Below are 18789 nucleotides of genomic sequence, written 5' to 3'. Positions count from 1 at the left end.
GGCTACAAGAGCTGGGATTATGGAGAACAAAGAATAATTCCCATTTCCGTTGTTTCCCTTCCCAAGTAAAAAAACGTTATTTTCAAATAAATTATAATTTTTATTTTGATCTCATAGCTGAAAACGAAATGTTTTGAAATGCTGTGTGGGTTACTTAAATTAATGGAAAGACAAATTAATAATACTAGTTCAGTAATTGGCTAATTTCATATGTACACTGTTCATCACATTTGTGTTTTGTTTTGTTTTGTAGATATATTATTTAAATTTAACCCTCAATAAGCGTGGACTTGTCGCCCTTGCGCAGCACCAACTCCAGCTGTGACAGCAAGCCAATGGCACGGAAGTTCTCCTTGAAGAGCACAAAATCCTCCAGTGGCTTCAAGTACTCCAAAGCCTGCGTATAACTGTCCAGCTCTTTGAGAACATGGGCCAATGCATTCGCTCCTCCTGCATCTGGTTCCGGTGACGATGTGTGTCCATTTGTTTGACTGCTAATCTTCTTGGGCGACGCTGGCACAGATGCTGGCGATGTGACTGTTGCGGGCGGACTAATGGCTTTAATGGAGAGCACTGGCGTTGATTTGCCGCTGCTGGTGCAATCGATTGTTGTCTTGGGAGCATTCTCTTTGCTGCTGGCGCTGTCACGTCCACTCACTCCTCCATTGCTATTATTATTCTGCTCCTTGGGACTCGGCGTGCGTTGTTGTTGCTGATGCTCCAGTTGCGTGGATTCGGCCAACGGCGGCGGCGACTCTCGCACATTGTTGATTTCCTGCACTTCATCGTCGACAGCAGCTGCTGGCGATTCTAGCTTGGGTCGCTTAGCCAGCTGCACAGGTCGGAAGGGACTCACAGGCTGTTGCAACGCATTGGGCGGCAGCTGAGGCTGGAAGGGTTCGCGGGGTTGTGAACCGGGCACCGGGAATTGCGCCTGCAACTGTTGCTGCTGTTGTTGCATCTGCTGCTGCAGCTGACGTTCGAAGTAGAAATCGTTGAGGCTGCTGAAGCCAGCGTGAGGATGCGGATGAGGATGTGGATGTGGCAGCCCATGTCCTGGAAAAGGCGGCCAGGCGGGATTCATTTGATGCTGTTGTTGTTGTTGCTGCTGTTGCTGCTGTTGCAAGTGTTGCTGCTGCAGTGCGTAATGTTGCTGCTGCTGCTGCTCCTGATAGCTCTGCTCTTTAATGTCCATGCTGTCGTCATCCTCCTCGTATTCGCCATACTGCTGCATATAGTTCATGTATTGCTCCGGCATCTCCTCCAGCTTCGCCACACGCTCTGCGCTGGCTGGTGGGAACAAATGTTGCAAGTCCTGCACAATATCCGGTATCCAGAGCGATGTGCCCATCGGCTTCAGCTGATTGGTGGCCAGCTTCTGAGCGAATCCCTGCAGATGCGTCTCCCGAAAGCGATTCAGCCAACGATTGTCCGCTATAAACGATGTGCTGCCAATCACTTGGCGTGTATTCTCCGCCTTGTCCTTGATCATGCCATGCGTGATGCTGCCACGCAGCTGAGGATTGATATTGGCACGCACCAGCCACTCATAGACGACGGCATTGATGTACGCACATTTGCGACTCCGTTCGATCTCCTCCACCATTGCCTGTTGCTCCACTGCCTCCAGATTCGAGGGCACTTCCAGACGCAACGTGGGCAACGCATTCGACTGTAGACGGCGACCTCCCAGCACACTGGGATCAAAGTGCAACGCACAGACGACGGGCTTCTTGAAGGGAATGATGCGACGCAGTGAGGCGTGGCACGCCTCCTTCCAGAGTTTGTGAAACGGATTGTCGGGGCGAGGGAAGGCGAAGAACTGCATGCTGGGGTGTTGCCGCGAGTTTGAGAGGCATCCAATGATGCAGCAGCGCCGTATGGTCGGCATCACAACTGAATTATTAACGCCCCGAATTGTAGCTCAAGTCCTGTTGGCGTTGCAAAGCGAACGCCAAAACCGTTTAGAACATAAACCAAAAAAATAAAGACAACTGCAAGTAGAGAACATAAAAAATGGATTATTAGTTAGAGTTATTCGACAAATTTAAAATTTAAATTTAAAAAAAGGAGCCCAATACTTGTATTTGCGCATTTGGGGTGGAAAATTGCCAAATTGTCTGTTTCTTTTTGTTTGTTTTTGCTTTGAATGTCGCTGCGTTTAACAGGTGGCCATCTGGCAACGCTTTATGCAACAAGTGATGAGTGTCATTCTAGCGATTGCATAGATAAATGCATAATTTAAATAAAAGTGCCCTGTGCGTATTTATTGTTGTTTAAATTAATAACAATTATTAGAAAAGTTTAATTAACGTGGAAAAGAGAACGTTATTTTATATATGTATGTGTCATCTTCTTTTTATGTTTGCTTTCACTGTCGTTGTCCTTCGAATTCCGCCGCGTTTTTCAGCCTAATGTCTGGCAACTCAGGCTAGCGCAACAAGTGCTCAGTACAATTTTGGCGGTTGCATTGCAATTTTCACTTGCAATTTCGAATTAAAATTAAAGTGTCCCGTGCGTCTTTTTTGTTGTTTTTGTTTTAGTTAATGTATATAGGCATATATATGCTGTGTTTGTGCTGTGATTTGTGCTCAAAATTGCTAAGCTATTGAATATAGCAAAAATTCGTGCGTGGTGCTCCATTTTTTTGTAGCTTGTGTGTGTAAAATGTAATGCTCCATTTTTAAATGAACGCGTCGTCCTGAGCATGTTTTTTGTTGTTTTTGTTTAAGTTTATTTATGTTGGCAAAAATGTGCTATATTTGTGCTGTGATTTGTGTTCAAATTTGTTAAGCTATTGAATATACATAGCAAAAATTAGTGCTTGATGCTCCAATTCTTTGAAGCATGTGTGTGTTAGTGTGTGTGTGTGTAAAAAGTGGCGCTTCATATAAATTAGTATTCCTTACTTGGAATGCAAAGAAGTCTAAGTCCAATAGTAAAAGGTAAGTTTCTAATTGATTAATGTCGTTAAGGTTAAGCTATAAAGCTAGTCAATTGTAGATAAGTTTTAAAATGTGTTCATTGTCCGTTACTTGAAAATTTAGTTGCATTAAAATTTTCTGCAGTCCGGCAACTCTCATGCTAATAGCAACAAGTGTTTTGCTCAGAACTACCAAATAGGTTAATAAATTGCCGGCACTTGAATCTAAATTTATAATATATATGAACGATTTACAGTATTGTCCTACGTTTTAAGTTAAGATTTAATATTATTATTATTGAAAGGACAACATTTTTCCATTTGTCATTCTATAAACACCCTGTGATTTACACATATACATGTATGAGTACATAACTACGTGTATGTAAGTATGTAGGTAATATATAGACCAGTGTGTACATTTAAAAAATTCAACAAAATTGCCTATTGCAATGTGTACATAAATTAATTTGAAGTGCAAGCCAGCCTTTAGACAGTGCATTCAAAATGGCGTCTATCGATAACGATCTTTAATATTCCATGTCTTTCGTCTATTGCTTTGAACTTTCCCGCTGCCTTTGCTATTGGCAACAAGTGTTTGCAATGTGGCTGAAGATTTTTCTCAAACGCACAAATTTAATCAAAATGCAATGCGCGACTTGAGCGAAAAAATGGGGGTTTTAATCAAATATGCATGAGCATAAATAAGTATTGCTTTAAAGGCGTAATTTGTAAATCTAATTGATGCTTTAAAGCTGCCGCCGCTTAAGAGTGTGTGTGTGAGAGAGAACGCAAGCATGTGTCTGCAAATAACTATTTAAGAGCTTTAGAGTGAACTTTAAGTTTAAGAATTTCAATAATCCCTTTGAAAAAGTGCAAAAGTTTTGAATATAAAGAAAAAAAAAAAGAAACTTGTTTGTTTCAAAAACTTTTGGTGCTCCATGAACATCGAAATCAAACTATGCAAAACTGTTCGAAAGTAACAAATAAGTCAAGCTATGAGTAACAAACAACTTTAATAATTATAAACCATACAAGGTATAAATTACAAGTTCTCTACTTATACGGGGGACTCACGAGAAACACGTGTAATTAAAAATCTTGTTTTTCAATATCTAGATGACTAAGATCAAACTTCCCCAGCAGGACAAAAATCAATGATGAAATTATATAGAAATCTATGAGCAAGCATTTCGAGAGTCAGCGTTTTTTTAGGGCCCCGACCAAATAAATGACGCATAATATTGAACGAGTATTTCGATTATAGATTATATACCTCAATGTATTGCATCTGTGTTTATAATAGCTTTGACCTCGGTCTTTGGAAAAATACCATCACACACATACACACACACGCACGGAAGAGATACACATTTATATGATGGGTACTTCAGAAAGTTGGAATTATAGCGAGCGAGCGTCATATGCTCGCTATAAGATACAGAGCTACAAATGAATCAAACACACACACACACACACACACACACATACAGCGAAGACTCACACAATTATATACTTATAAAACTGTTGATAAATTTCGAAGCGCTCGAGCTGAGCCAACGATGCGTACGCCTTCAGAAATCGATACGTTTTCCAGTCCCAGTCCACAGCCCCCCAAAACCAGAACCAGTCGGATGTCGAACGCTCCATTATGGGAGCACCCAAGCTCCCATACCCATATCTGTGTCTGTACACACACACAAACACAGACAATAAAGAAATCAAAAGAGCAAGAGAGATAGGAGACAGCGAGAGCAAGAGCGACAGAGCGATACAGCTAAAGATACAAATATGTTATATACAGATAGCTCCGATGCTGCTTCGGTTGTTGCTAGCAGCATCAGCAGCGGCATCAGCACTTGACTAAAGTGAACGACTTGGCCATGCCTTCGCCGCCTCCGCCTCCGCCTTTGCCTCCTCCAGATTGAGGGTAATACTCTGCTGAGTCATTGCTCGGAGTCTGGCCGATGGATGGTATCGAGCAACCCACCTGACTGACTAACTTGACTGACTCACCTCAGAGAGCGCCAGCCGGTCTTTTGGATTCATTTAGCAAAAATACAGAAACAAAATCAAATAATAAAAACGCGGTGTAAGATGACTTAATACCTAAAGCAATGTCCGTTTTCTCTTGAAAAATCGGTCGCAAGATTGCGACTTTACGAACAAACTGGAATCGAATCGAGTCGTGTTACCAATCCCTTCTTCCCCCGCTTGCTCCGTTTTACACAGTAGGTCATTAGCTGCTATCTCTTGGCTGTGTGTTGGCATGGATTTACGGAATTGGGTTTTATCTTTCAGTTTGGCATGTCAGCCGAGCTTAGGGGTTGCTTCTCCTCCCAGCTGTTTCATTTTACTTTTGGCATAAAACTTTGTCTTTCTCTCTGTGTGTGTGTGCTTGTGTGTGTGTGTGTCGGAAACTTGCTTGGCAGCAAAAGTTTCATAGCCCAAAAAACCCTTCCAACACACAACGCATCTTGAAGATACTCGCAGCCCAGCGCGCACCTTGACATAAAACGAAACGAAGCATTTCAACTTCGTCTATGCTTCGTGTTCATCCACACGCACACACATTTAGAGGGACGGACGGACAGACAGACAGACAGACGGAGAAACTTGTAGTCGAGTGCACTACACCATCAATTCCAATTCAAATCTCCCCTGACTGACTTGCTTTATAAATGGTTTTATATTTCCTTTTATGTCGTCGCTCAGCTCTATCTCTATATACATTGGGATGGCAATCGTAGCTCGGGCTCCCGAGTCTCGGTCTCCGTCTCGGTCTCTGTCTCGGAAATGTTGTTGGGTTGTATTTTAGTATGAGGAATATACACATCTTTCAGTTCAGTTCAGCTCAGCTCAGCACAGCTCAGTTCAGTTGAGTTCAGTTCATCTCAGTTCAGCTCACAGTTGAGCGTTTACGCTGGCTATGCTCTGTCTTGCTCTGCTCTGCTCTGCTCTGCTTTATTTTTGCTTTTGCCTTCTTTTGCCATTGCCTTTCTTTCCCTAATATCGATTGGCACTTTATCTTAATCGCCTCGAGTCGTCGTCAGTCGTCAGGCGTCTCCCTTGAAGTCTGCCCTTCCCTCCAATAAACATATACCATATATATATATATAGATATTTATATAGAGTCACCCTACTTGGCGGCTGCTGCTGCTTTTGGTTGCCTTGGGATTGCGACTTCGTGAAATTTTCGTGCATCGTCATCATCATCATCATCATCGTTATCTTCATCTTGCCTCCAGTCTCAGTCTCAGCCTCAGCCTCAGTCCCAACCACAGTCTTAGGCGCCTCAGTCTTTGTCGTTGAGGTTCCCCCCTTTTTATTTGTGTACGAGTATAGTATCTTGATATCTCCCTATCTCGGCACATATATCTTCCATGTGTCTATGACTATTGTTTAACTAGTTCTTGTTTCTGGTTTTTTTTTATTTTTTACCTACAATTCGTACAACTTTGTCTCGATTCGAATTCAAGTATGACATGCATTAACATTCCCCAGATTCAATTTCTGTTCCAATTTCAATTCCAGTTCCAGTTTCCTCTCTATTTTATCTGCTGTGTGCCTCTTCCACTCTTCTGGCATCTTTCGCGATTCTCAAGCAGTCTTTATTATCTTTTAAGATTGATTTTCCTCTATAGCTCAAGTTATTTATGTCGCATCCGTTAATCGTGTATTCGTTTTGACCTTTGCCGTCCATTTTTTTAGGTTTGTTTGGACATCCAGTTGGATTTTTGTTGAATTTTCTATTATTAAACGAGGGTGAATCGTGCAGTAAATAGGATTTTCTTGGCATTTTTATTTTCTTAATACACTAATCAAACGTTAGTCTTTTCTGCAATTTGCGGTGGTGGATTGACGACAGCTATTTATCTTTGTGTCTATGGAGACGAGGGTGGCTTAAGATATATTTCTGTATGATTTATGATGAACAGACATAATTGATTGGTTCTTAGACATTCTTTTGGGGGTTGCTTTAGATGCGTTTAGTTATCCATAAATTTAAAATTTACCTTTTTCTTTGATGTTCATATTATTATTTAACTAAGGGATGATCAAATAGATGTCTTTAAAGGTTTTTTTTTATTTTCTTTAAAATTTTTAAGTATTAACAAGCGAGCTGCAGTCTTCTTGACTGTAATAGACCCTTTGGTTTTAAGTCTTGAATTGTTTATTGTATATTTTAAAAATGGAATATTAATTTGCATACCAATGAAATTAAAATTCTGTGTCTCTGAATATTTGACTGTTCTTTGCCATTTTTAGAACTTGGCGCATATTTTCGATTTGTGACTAGATATCAAATATTTAAAATAAACTCTTTTCATGGTGTTGTTCTATGAATAATGTTGGTAATTCAGAATAAATACACTTTAAGTAGTCTGAGATGTTTCCTGTTAAGTACTTTTTAATTTCTACACATTTAATAGACCCTTTTTTACATTTGAAGAAAGGGTCTAAAAAAGCTTATACTAATATTTTATATATTAATAGATTCTGCGATTATATTGTATATCAAAGAGCTAAAAACTAGCTAAATTATGGTTCCTGCGAAGTACATTTTGATTTCGATAAACTTATAAAACTATTTTTTACTTTTTTTTAAGAAAGGGTCTAAAAAACTAACACTTTTTTAATGTACGTTATTTAGTATTCAATATATTGTTCTTTCTGCTCTAACAGCAACTTTGTCTACCATTTTATTTATACGATTGTATTGTATATCAAAAAGCTATAAAAAATGGCTAAATTATTAATGAATGAGCTTGACATTTTGGCATAAAAGCTAGGAAAATTTTGCAAACAAGTTTAAGCATTCAAAATGAATGAGTTTGTATATTTATTAATAAATGTTTTTCGGTAAAATAATTCAAATTAAAGTTCTAATAATTTTTAGCAGAAATGTTTATCCAGAACTCAGAACTCCACAACTTAAGCTCTCTAGGGATTGCTTACTTAAATGAGTGCCAGATTCAATGAAGTTATCAAACCACCCTAGTCAATCAATGCTGTAGAGTGTTATAGTCATTTATCAATCTGTAATTCTGCTGAATAATGCATCTTTGTTGTTCATCCCAACAATTTGAATTCCCCAAGGATTCACTTGACACTCTTGCCACTTGTTTAGTTGTCCTTCGATTGTGTAGTATATTGGAAAACAGTTTTGCACTCGGGACAATGTCAATGTCCTGTTGTCACAGCCAGTCAGGCAGTCAGGCATTCAGCCCAAAAACACAGTAACACAGTCACAGAAAATGGGGGGACCAGAAAAAGCAAAATAAAAACAATACACAAAGGCCGCAGCCAAAACAAAAAGGCAGTCGACGTCGACGTCGACTTCACTGCCTCAGTCGCAGTCGACGTGCTGTCTGGCACATTCAAAACAAAAACAAAAGCACGCGGTGCCTGCAAACATTTTTTTAAATAGCGGACAGACCGAAGAGAGACACCAAGAAACCAACAAACAAACAAACAAACAAACACTTGCTGCTTGCCACCGCGTGTGGCGCATGCAAATAATGAAGCCGAAGCCGAAGCTGCGAAGGCGACAACGAAGCGGCGCTTTTTTAATTGCAAGCAAAACAAACAACAATAACAAACGTCTCAAGACCCCGTTTTATTTACATCACACATACGCAGCGTGGTACTCACTTTGTTTTATTTTTAGTTTTGGCAGAGTGTAAGCCGTATCCAGCACTCTTTGTTGTTGTTGTTGGTATTATATTTAAATGTCTATATAAGTTGTCTTGATTGAAATCAAATCGAAACGTATCGAAATGTTTGCTGTTCACCAAAATGCACGAATCGAATGCGATTAGAGATATGGAAAAAAAGAGAAGTCTGCGCTGCGAGAACCGCTTCGAACGAACGTTCAGCACAAAGTGAAATATACGAAACTAGCGACAACAGCGACAACGTAGAGCCAAGCAAGCATCGAGCGACCGACGCGACCAACCAACCGACCCGACCGACTCGTTTTTCCCATCTATAGGAAATATTTAATCCCAAACAAGCCAAGCCAAACCAAACCAAAACCTAAAACCAACCGAGCAAGCAGCACAAGAGACAAGCCAAGGCGAATGTGAATGTGAATGTGAATGCGGATGGATGTGTGGCAAGCAGGCAGGCAAGGCATGCGGCAAGGACGGGCAGAATACCTCTTGACGTCGACGTCAACGTCAACGTCGCAGCGAGCGTCGTCGCCAGCGTCAGACGTGTAAAGTAAATACGCTACTGAGACAATAACAAAGCGCACAAAAAACCGAACCGAACTCAACTGAACTGAACTGAACGGAACTGAACAGACTGTCAGGCAGTCAGGCAGTCACTTCGACAGTCAGTCAGTCAGCTTCACGAGGCACGAGCAAAAAACCCGAAGTTCAGCCGATGTTTGGGGTGTTTTTCACATCGACATCGTCATCGTCGTCGTCGTGTTTTGGGGGCCCTTCAGCTGTTGTGGCCCCCAAACCAAATTCCAGGCAGCGCTACTGCCTTTCATTCTCTGCTTCGGGTTCGTGTATATATAGTATATATATAATATATATCTAGTATAGCGTAGTAGCGTGTGTTGCTCTGATTTGAGGACTAGGGAGACGTAACGCCCGCCAGACAAAAAGTACTTTTCTCTATTTTAATGCTACATGCCTGTGTGTGAGCGTATAAATCTGTGTGTGAGTGTGTGTGATAATACTGCTTATATATCGTAAATATATTTTATATACGGCTTTATAGCCTTTATGTACACCGACACACACACTCTCATACCATTTTAGGGTATTATTTACACTTTTTTATCGCCATGCGTCATATGTGTGGATTGAACCCTTATTGATTTTGCACTGGGCCGTTGAAAACTCATCCTTACCTTTCTCGACTCGACTCAGGTAACTCGACTCGCCGTTGAACTAGATGAAAATGAAAAACGATCTGCACCTTAGGCTATAGAATTCGATTGCCAGCTGACGGTTTTGCGTAATACCTTACGATCTAAGATCTCAGATAATTAGCACCGTCTCTCATATTGTACAAATATCAGAGCAACTACAACCAACATTATATATGGCAAGCAAAACGAGTTTTTTTGTTCATTTTTCGGCCCACGTTATTATCTTTTGCTCAGTTCCCAGGTCATTATTATATTTTGTACATATCCGTTGAGCGAAATGCCAATGCGGAATACTTCAAGATATGTGTATAAACAGAGCACACAACACAATTTCAATCCATTCTACGCCAACATCTTTTCTTAATACACAAACACACGCAAACACACACATACACACATATACAGCTAGCTATATACTTGGAGCTATCTAAAAGATGCTGGGAAGTTGATAGCATTGCGATGTGTGTATATCTGTAAGTTGAAGTATTGCTGGGTTTGAGTTGCCAGCAGTTCGGCTTTTGGGTTTGAGTTTGAGTTTGGGTTTGGGTTTGGGTTTCGTTCGCACGAATAACAAGAACGCCAACAGCAGCCAGCAGAGCACAAAGTAAACTATAAACGTGTTGTAGTTAAACCCATTATAGTTGTAGTTGTGGGTCGCCTCGAAGCAATTTGATGGATTAGTTTTAATGCGAGACTCTCAAGAGCTCTCAGCTGAAGCTGAGCTGTAGCTGTAGCAAAACAACATCATAGAAATGGGTAACGCTCACCCATTTTTTGGGGCTGCTGTTCGGGTTTCGCTTCGGTTGAATTCGGTTCGGTTCGTTTCGGGTTTTTTGGATTCGAATTCGATGAAATTGAGATTGGGTTTGAAATTGGAATTGGAATTGGATGGATGGGTTTGTTGGTTTGTTTTGTGTATGCTTTATGTTATGCTATTGGTTTTGGTGGTTGCAAAAAGTTGGTTGCGATATGAATTGTATATATACTCGAATAATACAACAACACGCATTATAGCAAAGGTAGGAAAAACCACACACGCACACAGCATCCCAGAGCTGTGTGGGTGGTGAGGTGTTTTCAGTTTCCTCCGCTTCAAGATGACGATGACGATGACTCGACATTAATATACATTATATTATATTTTGTGTGCTGTGCTATCGACTGACCAGCAAAAGTTTTCAAATGCTTTTCGGTTGTCCGGTTTTTTCGAGGGAGATGTGTGTGGGTGGAGGAAGGGGGGAAGCTTTAAGCCCTTTGGCAACCTTTGGAAAACGAGCTGAGGCAAACGAGCGAAGAAAATGACCTTTCCCTTTGCGTTTTACACGAAAAACCGAATGATTACGACGAGAGCATGAAACACAATCGCACTCACACACACACATACATTTATAAATGATTGTACACTTACACACACACACACACACACACACACACACACACACTGACAAGTGAGACTCCTTGATAAAAGCTCATCTATTATGACCTTTTTCTACAGAGCGGGGATTTAGCCATAGAATTTATTATGGTCATGTATTATATTGAACAGAAAACCCTGTTGAACAAATCCCGCATCTCCACCCCCCCTCAACCACCCGCCGCCGCCTCGCACTTTGCATCAACTAAAAGTTGTGAATGTCCTCGACGTTGTCCCTTTTCATGATGCCATATCCCTGACAGCGAGCGAGGAGCCAACGGCAAACTCAGAGACGATAGTATTTTTCCATTACCTTTTCTTTTTTCCTGTTTTTCCTGTTTTTTGTGATTATGTTCCGGATTCCTTGCCCCGGTCCCATAGAGTCCCTCCACTACGGTTGAAGTTGAAGGTATCTCGACTCTCGTATCTCTCTCGGCATCTTTGCTCTCGCTTTTGTGCGTCCCTATAATCTATATGTTATGCCTGCAGCACACACACACACACACGCACACTTTTCTCTATCTGTATGTTTGTATAGAATATATATATATATATTTCTATATCTAGGTGTGTGTTGATATTTCTATGCGCTGACTGTCGCACCCAAAAGCACCATAGGGACCTGAATTTTTCCTCGTAATTTCCTTTGTGCTCCGCTTTTTGCTTTTTGCGCCTCAACCTCTAACTCAACCTCATTCTCATCCTCATCTATGGTCGATGACGACGACGACGATGGTGGCGATGCCCTCGTTGACTGCACAGCTAACTGCGCTGTTGGCGTCGCCGTCGGCGTCGCTGTCGGCGTCGGGTTCGTAATCCCAATTCCCTCGTCTCCTATGTATGTTCAATGCTGCTACGAGTTTATTGCCATTTCCATATCTGGGCTTTATATCTCTCTCTCGTGCTCCGTAGCTAGCTGTTGCTAGCTAAACTGTATTCTGTATTCAGTATTCTGGGCTGTCTTTTGCCATTCGATTTTGTTGCCCATCTTGTCGGGTCGTGTGCGCAGTTTCAATTCCAAAATACTCACACAGTTCAGACTATGTTGGAAAGCTGGAACTGGAAACTGAAACTGGAACTGCAGACACGAATTCTGTATAAGCGACAGCAGATCGTTGGAAAACCCGATCGACAGATTATAGACTTTGAGTTGTAGTCTTTTCGTAATTGCTGTTGATCCTTCATTTGGTGCTAATGCTGACTACCGAACACTCTTCAATCATATTCCTGGAATAAGGGTTGATCACCTTATGACGTAGCAATTATGGGATTTCGGTTGAAGTCTTTTGTAATTGCTGTCGATCCTATCGATTCGTTGATTATGTACACTTTAAACTTTTCTTCCATAATACTCAGCGAATGCTGATCAACCCTCATGACAAAGCAATTTGTATTGTGAATAATAATAGAGATGAATTTAGAGATTAACTTGGACTCGGCAATTGCTTGGAATCTTTATATATATAAGATTGTATTTGTAGTATCTGTAATTTGCGTCGTATTAAGTGGAAACTTAACCTTAAAAATATTGTCGCTATTTTCAGAAATGGTTTATATAAGCAATTAGTTTATTTAGTATAACGACATTACTGTCCTGTTACGATTTTGAAGTTCAATATCGAAACTTCGAGGATACATCCATTCATATCAAATTTTCTATACTACGTACATAGATTTAAAATAGCTACAATCTTAAGACATTTCAGAATAATACATTGAATGGGGACGAAAATAAAATGGAATAAAATCATTAAAATAGCCAATGTCCTTGGTTTTTTTAATTAAATATATTTATTTATAATAGTTTGCATATTTATACCCGCTACCCATAGGGTAGAAGGGTATTATAACTTTGTGCCGGCAGGAAATGTATGTAAAAGGTAGAAGGAGGCATCTCCAACCCTATAAAGTATATACTTATACTTGATCAGCATCAACGCCGAGACAATCTAGCCATGTCCATCTGTCTGTCTGTCCGTCTGTCCGTATGAAACACTGAATCTCAGAGACTATAAGAGATAGAGCTATAATTTTTTTTTCGACAGCATTTGTTATGTTTGCACGCAGATCAAGTTTGTTTCGAATTTTTGCCACGCCCACTTCCGCCACCTCAAATTAAGTAAATCGAATAACAAACGTAATTTTAAAGCTAGAGTTGCGAATTTTGGTATATACATTAATAACTATAGTTATGATTCCTGAAAATTTGGTTGCGATCAGGGTAGCGGGTATCTCGCAGTCGAGTACACTTCACTGTAGCTTTCTTACTTGTTTTTATTAAATTAACAAGTCAGAAAGCTAGATTCGAGCGTGCTCGACTGTGAGATACCCCCCACTCATTTTGAATAAACGCAGAACAGTTTGATAGTATGCTTTGATCGTACCAAATAAATATACCACGAAAATACCAAAATATATAATATATATATTTATATAGTACTACATTCAAAATATACCATAGAGTATATAGCTAAAGTAGTAAGGCTCGCAGTAAGAATATCTTAAATAAATTGTACATTTTTTATCTGATATCAACAAAATTTTCAGGAAACAATAAAATTGTATGTACCAAAGCTCAAAACTCTAGCTTAAAAACTATGCCTCTTATTCTATTTTTGACGATTTGCAGGAGCGGAAGTGGGCATGGCAAAAATTTGAAACAAATTTGATCTGCGTGCGAACATAACAAGTTCTGTCGAAAAAAATTATAGTCTCTGAGATCCAGGTGTTCATAGGGATGGACAGACAGACAGACGGACATGACTAGATCGTCTCAGCTGTAGACGCTAATCAAGAATATATATATGCTTTTTTGGAGATGCTACCTTTTGCCCGTTACACACATTTCCTCACAAATTCATTATACCCTTCTATCCTTTGGGGTAGAAAATATTAAAATAGAAACTATTTATATATGAACATTTCTAAGTTCAATTTATTTATATTATTATTTTTTAGGGTTTGCAGCTTTTGAAAGGCGCAAAGTGGAAAACTTTAAATACATATATCCCAACTAAATATAAAACAACGACAATTTGCTATAAAATTGAGTCCATTTATTATTATAAAAACAAGTTTTTTACAGTGTAACATGATCTCTTATATAGCAGCAGTACAATCTTTGGGGTTCTCTTAGTGTCAGTGATGTCAGTTGTAAGTGATCAAAACAATACTAAATGAGTTGATTCGAATGAAAGTCTTGTGGTCATGAGGTCATTATAGGTGCTGATTAAATGACAATACAATGTAGCTTATTATCTATAATAATTCACTGAATGGGAAATTTGTACAGAATTGAGGTTTTTAGGGGGAATAACGGAAAATAAACTAGGGAAATGAGCACTCGAATTGATGAATAATACGGCTAATAAAATTATATAATTCTATGCTGCCTGCACAAAAATCGTTAACTAATTCAATTGCAACACAACTGTACCTTGGGCTAAAAATGAAATCAAAACATGCATGCATAACATATGCACGTAATAATACCTTCGCAAGGTGTGTATGTGTTCTATATATATAACGTATTTAGTATATTCATGTACTTGTATGTGGGCTTTTCCTAGACTCAAACCCAAATCGAAATCAAATGAAATCCAATACATACGAATGCCCAAAGACCATTTATATTTATAGCAGTGCTTTCATCTCTCCCGCCCCTTAAGAACAACGACAACGTTGACGACGACGACGGTGATACTTACCGTCTTTTGCGGCCAGCCACATTCTCCTGCACGTTCTGCAAAACGGTTCCATAGCCAAACCCAAAACCCAATCCCAATCCCAAACCCAGTTCGCATGCACATCCTCTCGACATCTTTCTGTACAATAAAGATAGATTAGCATCTATCGAAAGCTGTGCCAGCAGAAAACACACAGAGCACACAAACCGAACGAATCCGAATCTGAATCTGAATCCGAATGTGCGGGTTCGCTTTGCTCGTCATCGATGAAGAGACCAGCGCATGACTGAAAGTTGAATGCTGATGGTGAAGCTGATGCCGATGCTGATGCTGAAAGCATCATCATTATGATGCCACAGGAGACGAGGTTGGTTGAGGGAAGGTATCAAATATAACATATATATATATATATATAGTATAGTTGCATGTTATGTAGGTAGGAGAGGAGCGACCCTTCGCCTCCCTAGAGCGTCTAAGCCAGTTAAGAGCTGGCAAACTGGCTGACGAACTGGCTGCTCAAGTGGCCATCATCGTCTGGGTTGCCTATGGAATTGAAGCAATGCCAAGTCGTGTTCACAGCACACTGAGGAATTGCTTGTTGCTGTTGTTGTTGTTGCTGCTGCTGTAGTTGCTTTACTCAAAGCCCAAGAGGCTTATGCTGGGCCCGACAACCCAAATACTTGAGTGAGGCAGCTGTCGATGTCGGTGTCGGTGTCGAAGGTATAGAGAGATTCTCTGAGACAGTCTCAGACTCGTTTCAGCTGGAAGCAGAGACAGAGACAGGCCAGAAACTGTGCTGTATGTATCTGAGAGCATCGTCAATCGCATCTATATCTACCATACGCTTCAAGTAGTTCGTATAGTCGTCTTTGCCCACGATAACCTCAATGCCATCGCACTGTCTTTGGTTGCGGGGGAAATCGATTTGAGTTTCGGGTCGGGTTCGGGTTCAGGTTCGTTTTTCGGATTCTCTGATTCACAGTCGTAGTCGTAGTCGCAATCGGGTTTTACTGTTTTTGGCTCTATGCGAGAGCAATCCATTCATTTTTGGTATACAATGGCATCGATTATGGCATGCTGATATTATTCGTAGTATTTGATTTTTCTTTTTCGGGGCCAGGGGTCGGTCGGTTCGCAGCGTGACGAGATTTATGTTTATGGATGGATGGCCTTTGAAAGAATCAATTTGCTATAGACAGTCGAATACACACACACACACAATTGAACTGAACTAAATATAGAGAATAAATACTTTAGACAAGTATCTATTGAACAAGTAAATCAGATAAGAACTTGAAATCGCTCGAAACGAGTTCACAATTTTTTTTTTGAGTGATTAATTAACAATTGGCATTTTTATTATGTCATAGTTCTTTACGATCACTTGCTCCCCCAAAAAGAATTATATCTTTGAAATTATTAAATAAATGTTATTAATATAAAATAAAATAGAAATACTAAATATTTATGATCATTCTTTATTGGATTTATATATTTTTAAATTAAAATTTTAATATAAAACATATTAACATACCAAATATAATATATTTTCGGTATATTACAACAATTTTATATTTCAATAATTACTATTTTAGTATTATATTAGATGCATTCCCGCAAGTCGTCTAAAATAGAAAAACAGAAGCAAATTTTAAGCTAGAGTCGCGAAGATAGATACAATAATAACAGTAAAGACTTATGATTCTTTATAATTTTTTAAAATATGGTTGCGATCAGATCAAAAATGTAGAATTTATTTATGAATTTCTTTTGTATGAGAATAAACTTCTACTTACTGTGGGTTATAGTAGCTTTGGCTGTCGACAGTACATTGAAGTACTATATCAATATATCAAACACAGTTTTTGGTATATTATGGTATTTTTGGTATATTAATTTGATATATTTTAAGAAAATTTGTATATTTTGTACTCTATAGTATACGGTATAAAAAATACTGAAACATTCCAAAGACTATAGTATCACATTGAAGTACTATATCAATATACCAAATACAACTTTTGGTATACTATGGTATTTTTTTGGTATATTAATTTGATATATTTTAATATTTTTGCTTCTATTCAAAATGGGTAGCGAGTATCTCACAGTCGAGCACACTCGACTGAAGCTTTCATAGTTGTTTCTATATAAATACGCTAGTTGCTGTTGATTCACATGATAGTAACCATAATTTTTGTCCGTAAATAACGTACTTTATGTATAATGAATATTGCGTTCTCCTAAGTAAATATAATATGATATTGTTCTGTGAGATCACTTGCCCCAAAAAAATTACAAAAGATTGGTATGTAGATTACTCGTTCTATACGAGTTGATCATTTAGCTGTTTGTCCGTTGCTATAGCTTCACATTAAAAGTTGGGCTTCCACTCGGAAACACACACATACAGTGGCTGCTATATATATATATGCTCACTCAGGTAGCTCGAGTTACATAAATACTTGTCTGTACTTCAAGTCCTTCAAGTCCTTTTCATTTTTTTGGCACTCGGGGTTTTTTATTTCAGAACTCTGAAATGTGTTGAGGCTTCCGTTTTATGTGGATATATGTGTGTGTGTGTGTCTGTGTGTGTGTGTATGTGTGTGCGTGCTTGGAACAGTAACCTGAGTCGTGGCAAACTCAAGAGACGAAACTTGAATGTTGTCGCCGCTTTGGTGTGCACTGATGTTGCTTCTTCAACTCGGCTCCGTTTTCCAGTTTCGTTTAGTTTTGGTTCTGTTCGAGTTCCCTCCCGAGTTGTTCCTGCAGTTCCTTTGGGTTCCTTTTCTCCATTAGGCTTAAGCCCTAAAACACTCGTAGGTATTCTATAACCACCGACGTAGACGACGACAACGACGAATATAGTTGAGGTCGTCAGTCGGATGTCGGACGTTGGGCTTTTGTGCGACGTCTGACGTCGGTCGGAAATCCTTGAAATGAAAGTCCTGCCACCTAGCAACAGCAACGGGAGCAAGAGGGAAGTAAGGGAAATGGTTGATGGTGGCAAAAGCGTAAAACGAAACTTTGCCTCAACGCTGACGCTGACGATGTCTGTGCAATGCTCCCAGCTATAAGGACGTTGTGTAATCGTAGCTCCATCTAAATGTGTACTAGGTGACTGAACGACTGTGTCCAAGTGTGTGTGTGTGTGTGTGTGTGTGTGGCAAGGTCCCTCGCTGGGATGCTGTTGCTGCTATTCCCGCTTATACCCGCACCGCTTGCCTGTCGGGTGATTCTGGCCATCTGAAATTGATGTAGCACCTACAGCGCTCAGCTCCACGCACGTTCAATAGGAAGCTGCCCAGCTTGCAGCTCCCAGCTCCCAGCTCGCAGCGCTCTCAGCTTCCAGTGCTTCGACTCGCGTTCGCCCTTCGATTCGACTTTCTCCCCCCTGCTCCCCCACATCTCTCGCTCACATTTGTTTCTCCTTTTGCCTCATCATTGCTGCAGGTCATTTCATCTCTTCTCCCAACTTCTAGGACATCAGGACGAACGCGTAAAGTTTTACAGGGCGAACGTAAAGTTTAAGCGCTGATTGTACGCTATGTTTTTGGGGAGCGGGGACAGTCAGCTGAGGATTATATAAGCTGAGCATATACACTGCACTACACCTTCATATACCGCGTATCCTTGCACTCGTACTTCAAACCCATCACCATCGACATCAACTCATATGTGCCACACATGGTCACGTGACATGGCAGTTATAATCCGCTTTTGGCTATATCTAACGGCTAATGACAGTTCTCTTTGATTATTTCCTTTACTTGTTTTGTGTTTTTAACTCTTCATTTGGTTTCTAACTCTAACACAATATGCATGGAAGCTTTTATCCACAACTGGGGTGGACAGAGATATTAATACGGTGTAAGGT

The 18789-nt window shown here is 39.9% G+C and overlaps 1 protein-coding gene across 1 annotated transcript; it reads right to left on the bottom strand.

The window, feature by feature from the left end:
• Positions 1-254: 254 nt before the first annotated feature.
• Positions 255-8939, bottom strand: LOC133843593 (basic-leucine zipper transcription factor A). Its single transcript, XM_062277215.1, has 2 exons — positions 8579-8939; positions 255-1994 (listed from the first exon to the last, which is right to left on the bottom strand). The coding sequence occupies exon 2, from the start codon at positions 1889-1891 to the stop codon at positions 269-271; it is 1623 nt and encodes a 540-aa protein (XP_062133199.1). The 5' UTR covers positions 1892-1994; positions 8579-8939; the 3' UTR covers positions 255-268.
• Between the last annotated feature and the right edge of the window lie 9850 nt (positions 8940-18789).

The sequence above is a fragment of the Drosophila sulfurigaster genome, chromosome 3 (assembly GCF_023558435.1).
Source record: "Drosophila sulfurigaster albostrigata strain 15112-1811.04 chromosome 3, ASM2355843v2, whole genome shotgun sequence".
NCBI classification, from domain to species: domain Eukaryota; kingdom Metazoa; phylum Arthropoda; class Insecta; order Diptera; family Drosophilidae; genus Drosophila; species Drosophila sulfurigaster.
Note: the sequence above shows the minus strand (reverse complement) of the source record. Positions and strands in the feature narration are given on the sequence as shown.

Bases quoted from the DNA above. Each gene is read 5' to 3' on its own strand.
- LOC133843593 (XM_062277215.1), bottom strand. From the start codon at position 1,891: ATGCCGACCATACGGCGCTGCTGCATCATTGGATGCCTCTCAAACTCG.